This window comes from Empidonax traillii, unplaced genomic scaffold (genome assembly GCF_003031625.1).
Source record: "Empidonax traillii isolate 1590-97213 ecotype Southwest subspecies unplaced genomic scaffold, ASM303162v1 scaffold956:size363975, whole genome shotgun sequence".
Lineage (NCBI taxonomy): Eukaryota > Metazoa > Chordata > Aves > Passeriformes > Tyrannidae > Empidonax > Empidonax traillii.
This window is the reverse complement of record NW_020956149.1, coordinates 209,936-230,022: the sequence shown is the minus strand read 5'-3', so window position 1 is coordinate 230,022 and position 20,087 is coordinate 209,936. Positions and strand designations below refer to the sequence as shown.

Below are 20,087 nucleotides of genomic sequence, written 5' to 3'. Positions count from 1 at the left end.
CTAGCTGTGTCAGAGGTTTGCTTGAAGGCCATGCTAATCTTCAGTGTGCTTTACACTTGGGTGCAACAGAAGCTGCAGCACACTCCTGCCAGAGCAATAGGAGAAGTGATCCAGGCATCGGCACCTGCCATCCCACAGTCCATGACCCCACCATGTCAGCTGGGGTCCCATCCTGTGGGGACTGCCTACCCAACCCCATGGGGCTGATTCCTGGGGCAGGGAATGTTCTGTCGGTGCTCAGAACAAGGTTGACAGTGCTGATGGTTAAACGCCGGTGGGAATCTGCTGCTCAGAGAAAACACAGCTCCAGCCTCCACAAGGGAACAGCTCAAGGAGGCAGAGATGAGATGTGCCATGCTCTCTGGTGCCAGCCTGTCCTGCCTGGTGGAGGATTGGGTGCTCACCGTCTGCGGGTCTCTTTGTGCAAGGTTTCGCGGAGCTGCAGACAGACATGACCGACCTGACCAAGGAGCTGAACCGCAGCCAAGGGATCCCCTTCCTGGAGTACAAGCACTTTGTCACCAGGACGTTCTTCCCCAAAGTAAGGAGACAGTGTGTGTCACGGGCACCTCATCCCAACCAGATCAGGGCTCTGCTAAAGGGCTTTTACAGTGTCACAAAATCGTTCCACTGTTATATATTTACTTGTCATGTGTTTCAGCCTCGATTACCATCAAAAGTGGAGCCACAGCTCCTGGGGCATCAAGTAAGGTTGGGGTTGCTTGCACATGACATAGCCTGGCAGTGGCACTGTCCTGGCAGTCACTCCAGCTCGCCCTTTCAGAGCCATTGGACACCCTCTTCTGAAAGAGTTCTCACATGAGCAGAGTCCTGGGGACTTCTCCTCAAGGCCTCCAGTGTCACCTCATTCCATTCAGTGGAGGTTGAAGGGTGGCTGAAGGGTGAATCTGCCATTGGTGTTCAGGGAGAGAGGCTTTCTATTCCAGGCAGGGTGTCCCTGAGCGTTCCCAGCAGCTCAGCCGGTCCTCAGGAACTCTTTGGCCGTCTCTGTCTCCCCCTTTCCTTCCTCCCTGTCCAAGTTGGGTGCGTGGTGCTCCCAGTAAGATGTCCCTTGGGTACCAGTCCCAGTATTTCTGCCCAGAGTCCTTCTCCAGGGCCGCAGCAGACATGTCAGCGCTGTAATTTCTGTCACTGCTGCCCTGCTGTGTCGCTGTGTGCCCTTCACCACAGCTGTATTTCACCCCTGAGGTAGTTGTGTGTCGGTGCTGAGGAGTGAGATGATGATTTATGACTGCAGAGTATTTCATCAGTAGCTATTACTCAGGTTTGCAGTTATCCACTCTCCATATCTCTGCACACTTAGAGGCTTTAAGATTCAGGCTGCTATTTGAATGTTAGAGATGTAAACATTTTTCCCATCTGATTCAAAAGTTACGTATGTTAAAACATCCAGAACTCCTCTATTTTGATTTCATCCTCTATATAAAACTTTCTCTTCTGGGAGTTTTCTGGCTGTCACATTAGCCTATTTGCAGTCTCCCTGCCCTAACAGCCTTGTGTCTGTGCAGATGTCTGCCTCTCCCCGTATTTGTGGTGCCTGCTCATTCAAGAGGCTCTTGCAAAGTATTTTAAGGCTTCATAAACTGTGCAAACCATCTTTGTGATGGGTGGTCTTAGTTGCAATGACGTGGCTCCCATCTCGTTGCCCTGAGGTGCACAGCACACAGGGAGTCCCCGGGCAGGGGCACTGCCCTCCCCTAACGCTGTGCTTGGTTCCAGTGTTCCTCTCTCTACGAGGAGTGCTACGTCCTCCCGTCCCAGCAGCTCAGCTCCCAGGTGGGCTCCCAGGTCCAGGAAACACATCCGCTCCTGGTGGGGGAATGGAAGGTGAGTAACCCACTAACAGAACAAATGCTTTTGGGTGTTGCTTACCATCAGCACAGACCAGCATCGGATCAGCTTTGGCCAGTCGGAGAAGGCAGATCTGTGGATCTGCTCTTGCATGAAGGAACATTGGCCTGGGATCCTTCCCAGCTCTGCTGAGGGCTCTTCTTCCTGACATGTGTCATACCATGTATCACTTCAGCCTCAATCATAGCTCCTCATAAGGGAGATTCCTCCTTTTACTAAGCAGTGACTTGGCAAAAGATACTGTTGTCCCAGAGCTGGGTTTGAAGTGGATAGAGAGAAGGGATTGAAGAGTCAGAGGGCTGCCAAGGTTGGAAGGGAGATCTGCTTAAAACATCCCCAACTAGATGAGTTTTCTGAGGGCCTTATCCAACTGTACCAAATATCCTCAAGGACAGAAATCCCACTGGCTCCTGGGGCCTTGTTCCAGTGTATGACACCCTTACAGGTATAAACTGCCTTCCTTATATTTAGTCAATGTCCCATGCTCCATCTGGTATCTTTTGCCTCTCATCCTGGTACTGTTTTGGCAGAGAAGAGCCTGGCTCTGTCCTCTCTGCCCTGCCACAGGACAGCTGAGGCTGCAGTAAGATCTCCCCTTCAAACTTCCAAAGGCTGACCAAACCCAGCCCTCTTCACCTCTCCTGTACACCCACTGATTGTTTTGTCAGTCCTCAGCCGCACTTGCTCCATCTGTCTCAAAGTGGGGAGCCTCAGACTGGTCGCAGTGCTCCAGGTGTCCTCCTGAGTGCTGAACTGAGTGGAAGGGCCCTTGCCAGTGCCCTGCTGGCTCCACTGCGTGACCCTTGCCAGGGAGACTCTTGGCTGCGTCAGGCAGAGGGAGGAAGGGCACTTCTGCTTGGTACCTCTGTGTTCAGTAGGGACATCCCTGCAGGCAAGGGGGATGAAAGCTGGAGGAAAACAACAAGCAGGGTTTTCTCTGCTTTCTGCATTTTTTTTCAGATCCCTGAGAACTGCAGACCCAACATGGAAGAAGGAATCTCACTGTTCTCCACCTTACTCAACAACAAGCACTTTCTCATCGTGTTTGTCCATGCTCTCGAGCAACAGAAGGACTTTGCTGTCAGAGACAGGTATGAGCTTCAAAACCAAAGACATGGCAGCTGGAGGAGACTGATTTCTTCCTAACCTGTAGCAATCCAGCCAGTGTCTGGGGCTGGGCATTTCAGTGGGTTGATTGAGTTACACTTGCCTCCCACTTTTCTATTAGAAATGGATGGCCATAAACCCTGAAGAGCACTCACTCATTTGGTTTATCAGTAAGAGCATGCAAGCTGACCCAAGGTCCTGCAGCACTGAAAGAGTGTTGGAACTTCTAACACCATTGAGAAGGCTCATGAAAGTTGTCTGAGAGACTGCCTTTTTGTGCTGGGTTTTTTAGTGCCAGTTGGCAATTCAGTCTCATTGGACTGGGGCTTGAATCCTACACGTTCTGTGTTTCAGGTGTAACCTGGCGTCCCTGCTTACGATTGCGCTGCATGGGAAACTGGAGTATTACACTAGCATCATGAAGGACCTCTTGGTAGATCTAATAGATGCTTCAGCTTCCAAAAACCCCAAGCTGATGCTGAGAAGAACGGAATCGGTGGTGGAGAAGATGCTCACCAACTGGATGTCCATCTGCATGTACAGCTATCTCAGAGTAAGAGCGCCAGTCACTGCTGCGGTGGGGGCAGGATCAGCTCTGGGTGCAGCAGTGAGGAGGGATGTGGGGGCAGCCGAGGACCTGCCAGCAGTGCCACTCGAACGGTCACTAACTGTTGTATTGAAAAGTTCAGGGGTGAATAAGCAACCTGAAGTTCAGCTGCTTCTCCCCTTCTGTCCAGGGCTTTGGTGAGCTCAGCCTTCACGGCAGGCCAGAGCACAGCCTGACGTCTTTGCTATGCTTGAGAAGAGCCACAGGGGAGCTGAGAAATAACCAGAATGGCTGGAGCTTTGGGAAACCACTTGGTTTGCTGCTGTGTTGTTGTTGCTGTGTTGTTGTTGCTGTGACCAGCTGGCACAGGCCAGCAGGGTCTGTCTCTGGCATGGAAGCCCCAGTAGTTGGGAGGGCCAGGAGTGTCAGGGCGGGGGCTGCTCCGTGTCAGTGCCCGCTGGTGTGTGGGGCCTCTCGGGCAGAGGCATCCATGTGGTTCCACGCAAATCCAAGCAGGAGAAGATGGGATTTCTGTCCCTGAAGCCTGACTGTCTTCCTGACTGTGATAAAAAGGAGTATGTTTGGCATCTCAGAGCCATCAGCAGTCCATCTGCTCAGTGCTTTATCTCAAACGTTCGCCAGTTCTGTTTGGAATTTCCCAGAAGAATTGAGCAATAACTTAATTGATTCCACGGCAGTTAATTGGAGGACACCCTATTATACCCACAGGGGAGAGCCTTGAAAAAGCCTTTGAAAAAAATCTCTTTTCCCAAAGTGTTTTCTACAGCCACAGAAGCAATTCTTTATTGTTCTCATACATATCGTGATGTCTTCTGATCCCAGCTGATGATCACTTTTTGTCCTAAAGCCTGTGGTTTTGTAGTTTGTAATCTTTCATTTTAGCTCACATAATTAGCCAGTCTAATGAAAGAAGAGTTACAGGAGTGGGTGACGATGGCTGTGCCGATGTGGCACAGCTATCCAGCCTGTAAGAGCAGAAAAGAGGGAATTAGTGAAATTTTTTAATCTTCAGATTTTGTGCCTTTAGTTAAATGATTGGAGAAAAAGAACTGCTGATTTCTCCTTTTGGGGAGTTGGAGACCACATGTGAGGCATCTGATCCAGCTCCAGCCTGTGCTAAAAATGGACATTGTGCAAGAAGGCTTTCTCAGGGAGAAAAAAAAGGGGAAAGAAAGTGGAGCTTTATCACGTGGGCCCGAAGGCTTGGGCACGTTACATAGCTCATTAATGGTGAGGAGCTCCACGTGCAGCAGGCTGCCCATCCCTGGGGTGCCAGGGGGGAGCTGCCCAGCCCCACGTGGTCCAGGAGCATGGCATGGCCTGTGGCCATCCCCAGGGCCAGGCAGTGCTGGTGGGAGCTATGAGCTGGCTTCCCCCTGCTCTTGGTCCCATCTGCCCCGCGGAGGGAGGATGAGGATGGAGTCTGATGGGAGCAGGTCTGTGAGGTGACTAGGCCCTTTGCAGAACTGTTGGACCGCTGGCTGAATGTGCATTTCCATCTGCCCACAGGGGATCCTCAACGTGGTCTGAGGCTGCATGCTGGGCTTGCAGTCCCCTCCACAACTCCTGTGCCCAGCCTGAAGCTATGGCAGTGCAGAGCATCACCACAGCTTATTTCCCATCTCTGAAAGCAAATGGTTTCCAAACTAGAGCATAATAAAGTTATTTCCAAGAGACTGACATCACAAATGCTCCACAGTGATCAGGGACCAGATCAGAGGAGATACCAAGGTTCTGCTGAAATATGGAGAGGGAAAGGAATTGGTCAGACAAGGGTGTCCGGAGAGGCCCCTGCACTGTCACAAGGTGACACAAGCCGAGCTGTACAAAGGGACAGGGGCTCGATCCAGATGGGCAGAGCTGGCACCTTCCCCGCCACATGAGTGAGGAGGGAGCCCCTGCAGTGGGACAGACCTCCTTCCACACGGCTGGTGTCAGCTCAGGGCTATGATTTAAATACTAGTGATAGCCAGGCGCCTCCCTTGTGCCTCACGTTCCTCGGGATCAACTTCTGCTGCCTTCAGAGAGGCATTTCTTGGTTAAAAAGAAGGCTGCCTGCCTGCCTGTAGCACTGCTCTGTCAGACGTGTGACGATGGGTCTGGTTTTCATTCCTGAATTATCCCCATTAATCACAGTGTCTATTTGAAACAGCTGCTGCAAAAGTCCCTGCCGTCGTGTGGTGGAAAAATTCCAAGTGCTTGTATTTTCCCTTGTAAGTCAACGCTACATGCTCAGAACATTTGTTTCACATTAATGCTCAGCCTAACAGCCCGTCCATTTGTGTTTGGGGGGAAAATGATTTGAAGGAGCTGTCTTCAGTTGGGAAGAAGCTGCCAGCCACAGGCACTCGTGGTCTGCCCATGTGGAGGGCACCTGAAGGCAGTGAAGTCACCACTGATGGGAGCTGGCTTGGTATGTGAGGGAATGGGATGAGCCAGCAGGGGCTTTCTGTGAGGGACAGGGCTCAGAGGGAACTTCCAGCATCTGCACAATCAATGCAGAACTCTGTTTCTGCAGAACTGAGTGAGAATCGCAGATAAAATGATCTATGTTTTTATTTTGTGCTACAGTTTTGGTTAAAGAAAAGAAAGCCTTTCCCATGAAAAGAAAAGCCTTTCCCATGAGATACCATGGTATCTCACTGTTGTGCCTAGTTTCTAACAGGATCAGGGGGCTAGCTGTTAAAGGCAAAGTAAGATCCTGGAATTCAGTTTTTACATCTGGGTCCAAGCTTCCCCAAGTTTTGCACGTGGGATGAGGCTGAGGTTTGGTTCTTCGTGGAGTGCAAATAGATATTTGTCCCAAAATTAGTAGGCACTGGGGATAAGCAGCTGTTTTCTGTGCTTTTCCCACCCCAGCCTCACCAAAACATTTTGGAAATGGCTGTAGCATGTTCCTGGGAGGACATGTGTAATGACTTGTCGGAGTTGAGTTGTGTTAATAGGGCAGCAACATGTGAGTCCAGTCTGTGCTCTAAACCTTTTTATTTTCCCAAGGATATAAAAACAAAGCCCTCCCACGCTCCTTGTGCGTGGAACAGTTCAAGTCCTGCCAGCCTGAACTGTGCTTTCCATTACTGCAGAGTTATTTCGGTGCCCTGGGTAGCTTTAAGAGCCCATAACAGTTCAGTCAAAAATGAAAATGAAGTCTCATTAAAATACATTCACAATAGGAGGAAAAAAGGCCCCAGACTGTGTTTTTTTAAGTATTTTTTTGTCCTGAATCAGCACGGATCTCTTCTGGTTAAACTTCCTTTCTCCCAGCTAGCCAAGTCCAAAGACAGTTTTGATTCCTTTCCAGATGAGTTTTCCGAACAATGCAGGAGGTTTCCAAGTTTGCCATTTTATCTCTAGTCCCTGCCTGCCAGCCCTTCTTTCCCCCTTTGAAATTTGCTGTCTGATTAGCACTTTTGCAGATTTCTGTAACATCCCACAGTTCCTGCGCCTGAAAGCCAGAAAGCCAAACAGAAATAGTATCTCTGCAGTGGAGTGCTGTCCCTGTGTCCCCTGCAGGGGACCTGGGGCTGATCCTGCTCGTGCACAGGGCAGTGGGGCCGTGATGACCCCGCCGTGCCCGCCGGGCCATAGCGCCTGCCCTGCTGCTTCCAGGGCAGCTTTACATGCACAGGATGGTGCTGCAGAGTCAGCCCCGACCTGAGCAGCCTGTGCTCATCTCAAGCCATAATGAGCTCCTATACCAGCAGGACTGGCCCTTTTGTGATGGTTGTGGAGGCACTGCAGAGCTGCTGGTGCCCCCTCGGGTCTCCCTGTGCACAGAGCTGCCCATGGCAGAGACAGGCAGGCTCCAGAGCCTGGCCTCACGTGTGTCCTCGGGTTTGTCCCTGCTCAGGTGCAACACAAATGGAGTTCCTGTTGGTAGTATGGCCAGTGTTGGGGGGTGTTGACCCTGTGGGTCACCATATGGGAACACTGGTGCTACAGTGTGAGGAGGTCTCTGTGTCGGTGTTGTCCCCTTGCTTGTTCTTTCATGGTTCTGCCTTTCTCTCCAAAATGGTCTCCTTGTGTCTTTTGACACCTTCTCCACTCTTTGCAATCCTCAGCTTCTCCACCTCCCTGACTCACCTTCCTCTACACTCTGGAAGCAGTGCCTTCCTCCATTCCAGCACCTGCAGCCCTGCTGCTGAGCCCATTTTGTGCTGCCTGCTCAGATGAGCATTGCAGGAGTCATTAAACCCTTGCAGCAGACCTGGGAAGCTTCCCTGTGTTCCTAAAGTTTCCCTTGGAAAGGAAGTGACTGCCTGGCTGACACAAGACATCATGTGCCCACCCAGAGCCCTGCTGTATCACCATATCATCAACCGCGCCAAATGCAGCACATCCAAATTGACACTGAACTAATTGCTTTAGCAATTACAGGGCAATTAGAATAAAAGAATCACCAAGTTTTAATTAAGAAGCAGATTGAGCAGGATTTAGCAGCTCCTAGCTGAGAAATATCAAAACCGTTGGGTATCTGTTGTCTTGAGCAGGCTCTCAGATGGCAGGGCTCCTTGTGCCGGGGGGGGATGCTCAGAGTGCATAAATGTGCAGAATTTGCACTTGCTTCACTGGAAGAAAATTCCATATGAACATTAGGAAGAATGGGTTGTACTGCAGTACTGAAAAGTTCCTTAAAAACATAGCTTATGTTTTCCTTGCACGTCAGTGCATCAGGCAGAAGCGGATCAGAAATCTAGCATTAAACTGTGTAGCTGTCATGTTTTTAGTTTTTGCTGCAGCAGTGCCGCAGTTCACCTCTCTCCCATGAGCTTAAGTTTGATGAATGTAAGGAGTTAAATGATTTGTTTGCTTGCTGTCGCATGGGAACAGCTTGTTGACCCTGATCCTCTCTGTTCTGCTGTGATGAGGGCTCTGCTGTGGTATGAGAAGTATGAACACTGGTTCCCAGAGCCACGGACTGAGACCATGGGCTCACTCCCGTGGAGTTCAGTGGCAAACCAGGCAGTGCAAAGAGGGGTTCAGATGACATATTCATGAGAAAGCCAGATGCTGCCCAAATATCTCTGCAGACCTGGAGTTTTATGCATATCAGCCCCTCCTTGTCCTGCTGAGTCCGGCATGTTGTACAATCTGCACCCTTGTCAGAGTTCGGGAAGCATCTCTGTAGCACAGTGTGTCAGATTCTCCATGAACTTCATGTGTAATTTCACATGTAAATTAATGCACATTTGTATTTTGCCAAGCACTGTGCGTGCACATCCCCACTCAGCACAGCCAGGCATATGCTCCTGCCTGCTGAGCAGCACCTGAGCTCTGCCCACCGAACAGCACAGGCTGGCCTAGCCCCTCAGTGGCATTCCACAGCTCCAGTGCTTGCTGGAGAACTTGGATGGAGTATGTTGATGCTGACAATTACAGCATCCCCAAAAACGGCCTGCGGCTGTTGTCGGCTGTTTTGTCCTCTTCCCCATCTGCGTTGTCATGTTGCCACAAGTCTGAAAACTTCTGAGCAGCCTCTGAGAAATGCTGGTGGGAGCTGGGGGTGATGGCACCGCCCGGCCGGTCACAGCACCTGGGGTGGACTGTTCTGGCCCCCCAGTGTGTGGAGGCACTCTCAGTGTCCATGCCACACCACTGCATCCTGATTGCTGACTTAGTCTTTCCTTTCTCCAGGAGACAGTTGGAGAGCCCTTCTTCCTGCTGATCTGTGCCATCAAACAGCAGATTAACAAAGGTTCTATTGATGCCATTACGGGAAAAGCCAGGTACACCCTCAACGAGGAGTGGCTGCTGAGGGAGAACATTGAGGCAAAGCCAAGGGTGAGTACCCACGTGCTGCAGCTGTGCTCATAGGATTGGGTCTGCAGAGCTTGTATGATGAGGAGGAACCTGATTTCTGATAGCAAGAGTTGCTCTCATTGCCCTGCAGCTTTTGGCTGCAGCTGGGGTGGTAGCTGTGCCTCCCTGGGCTCTGAGCAGGCCTCTGTGGCAGCCTGCAGCCCCTAACAGCTGCCTGTCCCGCTCTTCAGTAGTTCTCGAGCTGGTTCCTGGTGGTGCTGGCAGTGGGCTCCAGCAGCACAGTAGACCCATCCTGCTTAGAGGTCATTTCAGCAGTGGAGCTCGGCCCGTTGTGTCATGCAGGGACTGAGCAATGAGCCTTGGCAGCCGCATTAGTCACCAGTGGAAGCCAAACGGCTGAGGACACAGCTGGTGATGGGGGTTGACCCTTACTCCCGCCCCACAGCGGTCTCTGCATCAGGGCCAGGCCCCATTAGCAAGACAGCGTGAGAGGGAGCTGCGGTGTTGCTCCCTGTGTCCTCCCGGCTCCATCAACAAATGGGACCCTCAGCCCCCAGGGCTATAAATCAGCACCTCTCATGCTGTAAAGCCTCAATGGCCACATTAGTTCAGCCTGATTTCCATCAGCGTGTGGCCTGGGGCGCACCAGCCAGAGCTGTGTAGGTGCTGCAGCCTCCGAGCTTCCTTGGGAGCCAGCAGAGCCAGGCAGGTCACCCCTAATAACAACCTCTGCCTGCAGAACCTCAACGTCTCCTTCCAAGGCTGTGGGATGGACTCCCTGAGCGTCAGGGCCATGGACACGGACACACTCAGCCAAGTGAAGGAGAAGATTCTGGAGGCCTTCTGCAAGAATGTCCCCTACTCCCAGTGGCCAAGGGTGGAAGATGTTGACCTTGGTAAGGACCAGCCAGTCCATAAAACCAGATGAAGCACCTGATGTTGCACAGCAGCTGTCGGTGCCTCTCAGAGCAGTGGGTGAAGCAGCGCTGATAGGAGGGCAGACATCAGGGCAGCCTTTCGGTCCCTGGAGCCTCAGGCCCCCTGGCACCTGCCTGCTTCGGGCTGGGGTCTCACTTCTCCCCTCTCTGTGTTCAGAGTGGTTTGCCACCAGCACCGACAGCTACATCCTGCGGGACCTTGATGACACCTCGGTGGTGGAGGATGGCAGGAAGAAGCTCAACACGTTAGCACATTACAAGGTAAAGCTGCCAGTGCTGCAGGGGAGCTTCACCTCCTTGGAGCCTGCCTGGCCTCCAGGGAGAGCTGCGATCCCCCTCCAAAAACAGGATCATTGGGAACAAGCAGGGAGGTTGCCATAGCTCCATGAGAGCTTCCAGGGAATAGACATCTGCCCTGGCGAGCATCTCGTTAATATTGCAACACACAGAAACTAATTAAACACTCTTCATGCAAAACAAGTTATTACTGACAACAGAAAGAGGAGGGGAAAAAGCTCCTATTCCCAAGGGCCACCAGCCTGGCTGATTAGTGTTACTCTGCTCTTGATCTGCACTCCTGCTGAAATCACAGCTACAACTCAATGCCTGCCCTAAGAGCAGGGGCTAGGGATACCATTGAAGAGCTGAGGCCAAAAATACGGGGATATGTGGCGAATCAGATTGTTTCCTTGACCGGTTTTGTGTTAAAATTAAGTGAAACCAGAAATACTTACGTAATTTCCATATTCCCTGGTATGCCTGGGAGCGTAATCCTCACTGGTTTGTAGCTGTGCATAGAAAACAAAAGCGGGGCTGAGAGCTCATTAATATGGTTATCAGGGTAAGGCCGTGCTGCTGAGCTGTGCTGGCGTCGTGCCCTGCAGCACAGGGGATGCACCAGCCCCACACGTTCTTCTGCCCTTTGGGGAAAGGCAAACCAGCACCTGCACAGCACAGTCCTCCCTCCTCTTCAACTTACCTGAGGCTGACATCCAAAGACATATGTCAGAAACACATATTTGCCCAATTCCCATTGGGTTTGAGAACCTCTCTATATTGTATTTGCACTGAAAATTCCTTTTCCACGTAGGGCAGTGCCATCACTGCCAGTTCCCACCTGGGCCCAGGGGCAGGGCAGAGTGGATGCAGGGGACATTCATGGCAGAACGTGACTGTGGCAACATGCCCCAGCTCCTGGGTTCTCCCTGAGGCTGGAGAGGCACTGTTAAGGCCCCCATCATCAATGCCTGCTCTTCCCTTCCTCCACAGATCCCCGAAGGGGCGTCCCTGGCCATGAGTTTGTCAGACAAGAAGGACACCACACTGAGCAGAGGTAACTTCTCGCTCGTCTTTCCCTGCTTCTGGTGACTGGGCAGGAACACTTGCGTTGTCATGGGTTGTCTCTGGCCAGGGATGCTGGGAGCCACTTCCAGGCCCCATGCCTGGGTGCTGGGGTGCAGTGGCTCTAAGCATGTGCTATCCAGTCTCCTTCTGTTCCTGCTTGCTGGGGTGCAGAGTACTCTCCCAGCCTTCAAGGTGTTTACACCTTCTATCTCACACTCTGAATGGGGGTTCTCATCCAGTCTGTGCTGACAGAGTGAGAAAAAGCAAGAATCTGAAATCATTTTGGCTGGGAAACCCTCTCCCTCCCATTTACACATGTTCAGTCTCTTGCCAGCACATTTCTAGGTTTCAGGCTGTGCAGAATCAAAAAAAAACTAAGGGAGACAAAAATCCACATTGAACAAGGAATTTTAAACCCCATTTTCAGGCCGCCTGCACAGAGCCAAGCAGTGGGAGTCCTTTTTCCAGCAGGGTGAGGAGCTGCTCGGGGCTGAGCTGACCTGATGATGAGACTGAGAGAGCCATGGGAGCTCGGGGCATGGCAGGGCACAGCAGGGCATCGTGGTGCAGGAGTGCCACTGTGCTCACCCTGCTCTTGTGCTCTCTTGAGTCCCTCTTAAAACACCCCTTGGGACATCCCAGGTCCCCCTTAAAGTAGCTCCTAAGGTACTCGACACGCACCCTAGAATGCAATAAACAACCCCAAACCAAGGAGAAATACTGAGATCACTTGGGGTAACACCAGCTCAGTCTTGGGGTTCAGATGCCTCTTGACCCAGAGGGCACCAGGGGAGGTGGGTACCCGTTGGGGTCCCTTGACTGAGCCACTGTGTCTCTCTTCTTCACAGTGAAGGATTTGGACACTGAGAAGTACTTTCACTTGGTGAGTATCCTGCTCATGGCTGCAGGGATGCTGTGTGGGAGCCTGGGCTGCCCTCCCCTCCTGCCCTCCAGGAGCTGCTGCTGGAAAGCAGAGTTGTTGCTCCAGGACACCTGCTCTGCAGCAGCACTGGCATGCAGAGCGCTCTGCTCTCCCAGATCTGTCCTGCTGCCAGGACAGCAAGGGTGCTGACAGAGTGTGCAGCGATCCCTCGTCTCTCCTGCACTGGAGTCGGTGCCTCCAGTTTTTTCAGAGCATGTGTTGAAAGAGGAGAAACTCTCAGCCTTGCTGACCTATCTGTGGGCTGGGGCATCAGATGTGATGAACAAGCTGGATCAAGGCTTGTTAGTTCTCTTCAGCAGGGCGCAGTGAGGTGCAGAAAGGTGATCTGTAGACAAACTTTAGTACTGAGGGACACAGTAAAGAATTACGGGGTTGGCAGAGAAATTGTTGTTCCTGATTGAGCTGTAGGCAGCCAAGGAGAGCTCAGGAGCAGGTTTGGAGCATGGCATGGCACAGTGCTGCCAGTAGCATCCTGTGACACCTGGGTCGAGTCACCTGCCAGGAGCTCCTGGCACTCTGCCAGCTTCCCAGGCTGGGCATGTCCGTGGGTTCCTGCTGGTGTGCCGTTCTGGGAGCACAGAGTGCTAAACACTGCTTTGAAAAATGATGTTATGGACAACAATAATATTTTATAGCCTGGTTTTGGGATTTCTTTTCTCAGCTTGTGTTTCCATGTTCAAGTAGAAGCATGCACATCCACACACACGCATGCTCACCGAGCAAGGAGGGAAAAGGGATGGGAAACCAACTGTTCACGTGTAGAACAATGCCAGGATGGACGTCAATGGCTTGCTTTGTCATTGTACAGCAGTAATTCACTGACCTGACCAGTGGAATATTCATTTTTGTTTTGAAAAAGCCAATATTTCTGTATATTGTGCTTTTTCAAAATCCAAGGAAAACCAGTTTCTGCAGATGCCATGTGCATTGCTGCTGGGAGCCCAAGGTGCAGCCACACAGGCGTGGGAAAGCCCAAGGGGGAGAGCAGGCCAGCATGCAAGGGAGGATGGATGGGTTCATTTCCTTCGTCTAGCATGAGAGAGGCAATAAAGAGCACAGGAGAAACAAATGGCAGAAAAACGGAGTATTTTAAATCACTTTTTTAAGAGCCATATAAGGATGTGTTTCTAAAACAGTAATTGCTTTTTAATGGAATTTTATATGTAGTAGAAATTCTGTACTGAAAGGAAAGTTCAGTGTGACACTTGCAGAGAGGGGTGTTCTGACCATGTGTTTTACCTGGGGCCAGGTTCTCCCAACTGATGAATCAGTGGAACATAAGAGGTCCCACAGGCAGAGCCATAGGAAGAAAGTCCTTCCAGAGATCTACCTGACACGGCTGCTCTCCACCAAGGTAGGAGCCAGGCTGCCCCCATTCGTGGCAGGTGGGGTTGTTTGTGGTCCCTAAGGACAGGACTGCTTCAGGGAAGGAGCGCTGCGGGCAGCTCACTCTCAGGAGGCGCTGGGACTCCTGTCCTGGATGGCTGGAGCATGCTTAGCATGGCACCTCTGGCTCCTCAGGTCCCTCCAGCATCCCTGGCTGCCCTCACTGCTGTGTGATGCCCCACACCATCTCCCTGGGCTGGATGGAGTCTGTGCAGAGGAAAGGGAGGTTGTCTGCCTCGGGGCTGGGGATGCACAGCTCAGACCTGAACCCATCTCCCCTGCAAGAGATCCTGCTGGGACAGGAGGTGGGGATGCTCAGCTGTGGGAGCAGGGGGAATGTCTGTGTGATCTTAGGTCAGATCTGGACCGTCTTTAATCCCAGCATGGTGCCTCACTGGAGCAGAGATCACAAGGACGGCCAGCAGTCTCTAGTCTTCTTTGTATGTGCAGAACAACCACAGATGTGAGATCCAGCAGTAAAAAAGAAAATCTTAATGCCAAAAGAAATTAAACCCAAATGCAAGTTAATTATATCACTATGCACAAACAAACCTTTCCCTCCCTGCTTTGGTATCCGCTTCTTCTGATTTAACCAACTGGCAGCAAAGGCTTTCCCCTTGTGCACAGCAGTGGCAGCCCCTCTGCTATTCTCCTGGACTCGAGTGCTCTCCCCAGGCTCCAGTATGTCCTTGTCCTGCAGGGCACACTCCAGAAGTTCCTGGATGACTTGTTCAAAGCCATTCTCAGTATCCGAGATGATAAACCGCCTGTGGCCGTGAAGTATTTTTTTGACTTCCTAGAGGAGCAAGCAGAGAAGAGAGGGATCACAGACCCTGACACTCTGCACATCTGGAAGACCAACAGGTTTGGAAGAGGAAATCTTTCTTTTCTTCCTTCCATCTCTCAGGAGCAGCAGCTGCACAGCCCTGGTGTCCCAGACCAATCATTAGGTTGCTAAAAGTAGAAGAGGGACTTGGAAAACGGGGAGGGTGGCAGAGGTGGCAGCAAAAGATGAGGCTTGGAGAGTGTTAAACAAAAATGGAGCTCAGGGGAACAGCGAGTTGGAAGAGGAGGCAAGGACAGATAAAGGGCAGAAGGAACTGGCACACTAACACAAATAATGAAAGGAGAAACAGGATGACAGGAGACTGCAGTGGTAGCTCCAAGCGCTGGAGATCTGAGACTGAGTCATGGATGTTTTAAAACCAGCATATTTGGATCCTTTCCATTTGCTTTCTGGCTTTTCAGCCCTCAAGGACAATTTTCCTGACTTATCTCTGACTTATCATGGGACTCTGGGAGCTGATGCTGTGATAGTGGCGTGCTGGTGGGCACTGCAGCACTGGGACCAGCCAGAGTGGTGCTGAGGAATGTGATGAGCAGTGGGAATTGGGTGGGGGAGCCAAAGTGCAGGGGAAATAAACCAGGAAAGAAAGCAGAGATTTTGACCAGGAAGAGCAGGGAGCTTGGAGGGAGAATCCAGGAAAGGCTCGGAGCTTCTCAGGCTGTGGGGATAATAACTGTTTCCAGCCCAGTGTGTGAAAATTGAAACCAAATTTGGCTGGGAAAGCAGGCATGAAGGCACAACCATTAGGATACAGATCTGCCTGCCCTTTGCTACCTTCATTAGGCCTGTTGAGCAAAGACTTACAGTGGCTTTTGCTCCTCAGCTGCCATGGAGGGACAGTAGGATGGTCGAGCAATAGACTGAAGCTGCGTTGTGGCCAGATGAGGAGTGAAGTAATTAAAGAAGAAAATTATGAGAGAGCAGAAAATAAGACACATGAAATGCATTTCATGGGGCCAGGCTCACCATCATAATCAGATGATGGTTACTGTCAGGGAAGAGGGAAAAACCAGTGACACCATTGCTCCAAACAGCAGCAAGGGGAGGAAGCCTGACTCAACAGCTCCGCACAGGCAGAGCTGCTGGTGCATCTCCAGGCCCACAGCTGCCTCGGGAACGGCTGAAGGAGGGGGGGTATGTGTGCCCAGAGGAGGCTCTACATGCAGTCACCTGTCTGTGCTGCATCCTCCAGCCTGTAGAAATGTCTCTGGGGCAAAGGTGCTTTCCTGCCCCTCTGCTGAGGCAGGGGTCTGTACTGGGGTTATTAAATGGTAGAATTTGGCTCCTCAGCTTTTTCTCTCTACTATTCCCTTTCTATCATCATCTCTCCTGCATTTCCTCCCCTATCCCTCTGAAACACAAAAATTCATGTGGTGTGTGTTCCTGGATCCTTCTCTTTGCAGCCTACCACTGAGGTTTTGGGTCAACATCCTGAAAAACCCCCAGTTCGTCTTCGACATTGACAAAACAGACCACATCGATGCCTGTCTGTCTGTGATCGCCCAGGCCTTCATCGACGCCTGCTCTCTCTCTGACCTGCAGCTGGGCAAGGTACTGTCTGGCGAGGACACCGCGCTCCTGCTTGGGCAGCCGGAGACACAGACCAGTCTGGGTGGGCAGGGACTGGCAGAGGTCACCGGCCAGGCTTCCCCCCAGCAGGACTGGCTGGAGCCATCGCTTGGGCTCGTGCAGCTGAGTTTTGGCTGTCCCCAGGGATGTGTCCTCCCCTCCTTCCCCACCCCTTCATTCAGGTTTGAGCCCCCCACCGGGGGAGCTGAGCCTGCCCCGAGAAATGCGAGGCTGCACAGAGCAGGTCCCCTCTCCCACCCTCAGGCCCTGCACATGGTCCCGTGGGACCAGCCAGCAGCAGGACAACCCCTGCACACGTTTTCTGTTTTCTGTTCCCCCCCCAACCTTGGCTGAGCGCGGTGTTGACGTTTGAAACTTCCCGACTGAGTTTGATGAAGGAGTGCTGTAAATCCCCACCCGCCCCGACGCTGTGGCTGCAGGGTGTGATGGGGGGGACACTGTGACAAGGGGGTGGGGGTGGGCGCTGTGCCCCCAGCCCCAGAGCTGCAGGAAGCCTTTGCTGGGAGAGGTTAATGCTGGAGGAAGATCTAATGAGCGCTTGATTTTTTGTTTGTTTGGGTTTTGGTCTTTTTTTTGCGTGTGTTATGAAACATCTACAATTTGTCCTTGTCAAGCGGCGGATGAGGGGAAGAGGGGTCAGCTGGAGTCAGACAGCAGATGGAAACATTTTTCAGGAATACAATAGCATAAGTGAAGGAATTGTTGAGTAATGTGGGAAGAGTAAATCCTCATCCTAAAAATCAGCTTGCATGTACATGCAGTGTATCACTGAGCATTTTCCAGGCTGGGTTCTTCCCTTGGTTTCAGCACATTGCTCTCAATACTGAAAAAGTGAGAACAGACTCAGTCTGTACATCTACAGTGCACAAGCAGTTAATAAACCAGTGCTCATCTCTTCATAATACAGACAAATCAGGCACAAATTAAAAAAATAACTTAAAAAGAGGCAGCATGGGTTTCCTTTGTGCTTCCAAGGGAAAAAAAAATAATGCTGTGAGCAGGCTCTGTGAGTTGGCCGTGTTCCCGTAATGCCTTGTCACTGGGTTTGAAAATAAACTGCTGTGGGATCTGGTGCCACAGCCTGGTGCCCATTTCCCGTTTCTCCCACAGCATTAGCCACGCTACAGATTGCAGCAGCAGATTGCAGTCACCCCGGGCTCCCCTATTCCTGCCTGCCCCAGCCAAGGACGCTGCCTGATGGAGCCCCCCGCACCATCTCCTCGGCAGGTCCCCTCTCCAGCTGTCAGAGCACTGGAGAGCAGTCCCACACACCGGTGTCAGGGTGGCAGGACACGCTGATCTTGCGCCCCTCAATGTCTGAGGCGCTTCCCCATGGGGATCCAACATGGGGCCAGTCAGCCAAGTTCATTCCCAGGGTAATGATATCAGCAGGGCAGGATTGCCTCGAGGTTAAAATCATTCACACTGTTTTTGCAAGGAGAGCAGCAGGGTTGCACCTCCACTGGTCCAACCCAGTCGTGTGGCTGGGAGGTTAAGGCTGCTGTGTCCAAGCTGACATTAATCAAGACTATTGAGTATTCTCTGTTAATTACATTACGTGCACTCAATTTAGGCCAGGCAGGCTGGGTTAGTCAATGCAGAATAAATCAAAGCTACATGAAAAATCCAAGAGCAACATTTCATCTGACAAAGTTCAGCTTGTGAGATAGCTTTGTTCTTTGGTTTCAATCAGGCTGGCTGCTCAAGAGACCCCAGCAACTGCATGCAGAAGCCCTTTCCTTGTTGCTAGTTTCCACACACTGTGTGCCATGGAGCACAAGTGTTTGATCTGGAGCAGGGCTGCTACCTCACCTGCAGAGCATCACCTGTCAGCAAGCCACCCTGACCCTGGGCATGCTTTTAACCTGCTCTTACTGCAACTTAAAACACATCCCCACCAACCCCCTTCTCTGGCACTGAGCTGACAGATGTTCAGCTCGTGCTAGGATGAAGGGCAGCGAGACAGTGCTGTAGCTCCGCAGGCACATGGTGCTCATCTGCAGATCCTTGGTGTATCTGAGGCCATGTGTTTGGTGCGTTGGTGCCATTCCCCCGCAGTCCTGCCTGGTTACAGCCAGGACTAAAGGCAGAACTGCTCCCTGTCCCTAGCTGTAGCTGAGGTCCCTATCTGATGGACAGTCAGCACTTTGGTCAAGCAGCAGGATAAAGTTTTCAGCCAGGAACAACACGGGGCTTGATTTTAGTCTTTCACCCTCGCTCTAGGACTCCCCGACCAACAAACTGCTGTATGCCAAGGAGATCCCCGAGTACAGGAAGATAGTGCAGCGATACTACAAGCAAATCCACGACATGTCCCCGCTGAGTGAGCAGGAGATGAACGCCCACCTCGCAGAGGAGTCGCGGGTAAGCGGAGGGAGGGGATGGGGTTGGGTCTCCAGGCTTGGTGTCCTACTGGCACCTCGGAGCATCAGGGAATGCAGATAGGCTGCAATCAGCTACTGCTTGGATGCTAGAAGGAGCACACAAGAAAGAATATTTTGCCTCAAACTTCCACATATAAACTTCATCTGACCTAATTCCAAGCATCTTCAATTACTGCCAGAGCTGCAGTAAACACCCACGAGTTCACTTGAGCCTAACTAGCTCTGGCACCACTGGGAGCTGAGCGTGAAATTCAGTGCCAAAAATTCAGGAAGTTTGGACAAGGCTCTCTGCAGTGCTGCGGCCCCCTGGCCAGCTGGCCCCTGGGTGCAACTGCCAGGGTGAGCCCCAAGTCCCAGGCAGCCGCTGGCAGCCAGCCCTGGTACCAGCCACAGAAGCTGGCAACCACCCTCTGGATCAGAGTTCTGCCAGTGATGCACTGTGGATTCCTCAAAATCAGACTTTCTCCCTAGATGTTCTAGCTTTAGGCACTGAGTAGGATTTTTCTGTCGTCATTCTGCAGCCCAGCTGATGTGCTGCCCTCCTGTGAAATGGCTTTGGGCCTGGAGGGGTAAGCAGTGCTGCCCAGAGCAACTATTTAAGGCTGGCTTTGAAAAGATGGAGACCTGTCCTGATGTAAGCAAATGCACCCTCGTTAAAGGAAAAAGGCAAGAATCTGGCTGCATGAATGCAACTAATAAAATTACCCAGGCAAAACCTGCTTTTAATGTAGTTGGTGCAGGCTGGCTGGTCTGAAACTCACATGCTGCATCCTGTTAATATTATCCCCTCTTGCTTCTGTCTTTATAAAGAAATACCGGAATGAGTTCAACACCAACGTTGCCATGGCCGAGATATACAAATATGCCAAGAGATACCGCTCACAGGTGAGTGGCTTTCAGGGCACTCGGGCCCAGCATGCCCGGGAGGGAGGAACCAGCACTGTGGTAACCCCACAGTCAGACACTTGCATCTGGTCCCACAGAACGGGGGTTATCAGGGTTTGCATAATCCCAGCACACGCAGTAGATGCGCGTGCAGAGGCACCCACTGTACGTCCCTTGGCTGGCAACTTCTTGGAAGAGAAGGCCACCTGTTCACAGCTGATCTTAACGGCGTTTGACTGGGCCAGACAGGCGGGGCTGTCTGATGTGTGGGTGCTTTCAAGAGAGCAGAACATGCAGATACAGTCCACCCACCCCCACGTAGCTTGCACCTGCCACCCCCACCGAGGCAGCGGCCCTGGTTGGCTCCTGCACCCACAGGTTGGTGCTGTGCCCTCAGCTCTGTTATTGCAGAGCATTTCCACCCCATTCTCCTCCTCTCCCAGCCCTGACCGAGGACCCAGCT

The 20,087-nt window shown here is 51.8% G+C and overlaps 1 protein-coding gene across 1 annotated transcript in view; it reads left to right on the top strand.

Annotated features, from left to right (window-relative positions):
• Positions 1 to 20,087, top strand: part of PLXND1 (plexin D1) — a 71,899-nt gene that overhangs the window by 49,240 nt on the left and 2,572 nt on the right. The window contains 14 exon segments of the mRNA XM_027903282.1: positions 429 to 541; positions 1,741 to 1,848; positions 2,833 to 2,963; positions 3,334 to 3,532; positions 9,182 to 9,328; positions 10,047 to 10,203; positions 10,403 to 10,506; positions 11,515 to 11,578; positions 12,438 to 12,472; positions 13,782 to 13,886; positions 14,619 to 14,782; positions 16,169 to 16,316; positions 18,579 to 18,719; positions 19,550 to 19,624. Of these exon segments, the coding sequence (XP_027759083.1) occupies positions 429 to 541; positions 1,741 to 1,848; positions 2,833 to 2,963; positions 3,334 to 3,532; positions 9,182 to 9,328; positions 10,047 to 10,203; positions 10,403 to 10,506; positions 11,515 to 11,578; positions 12,438 to 12,472; positions 13,782 to 13,886; positions 14,619 to 14,782; positions 16,169 to 16,316; positions 18,579 to 18,719; positions 19,550 to 19,624 (1,691 nt within the window).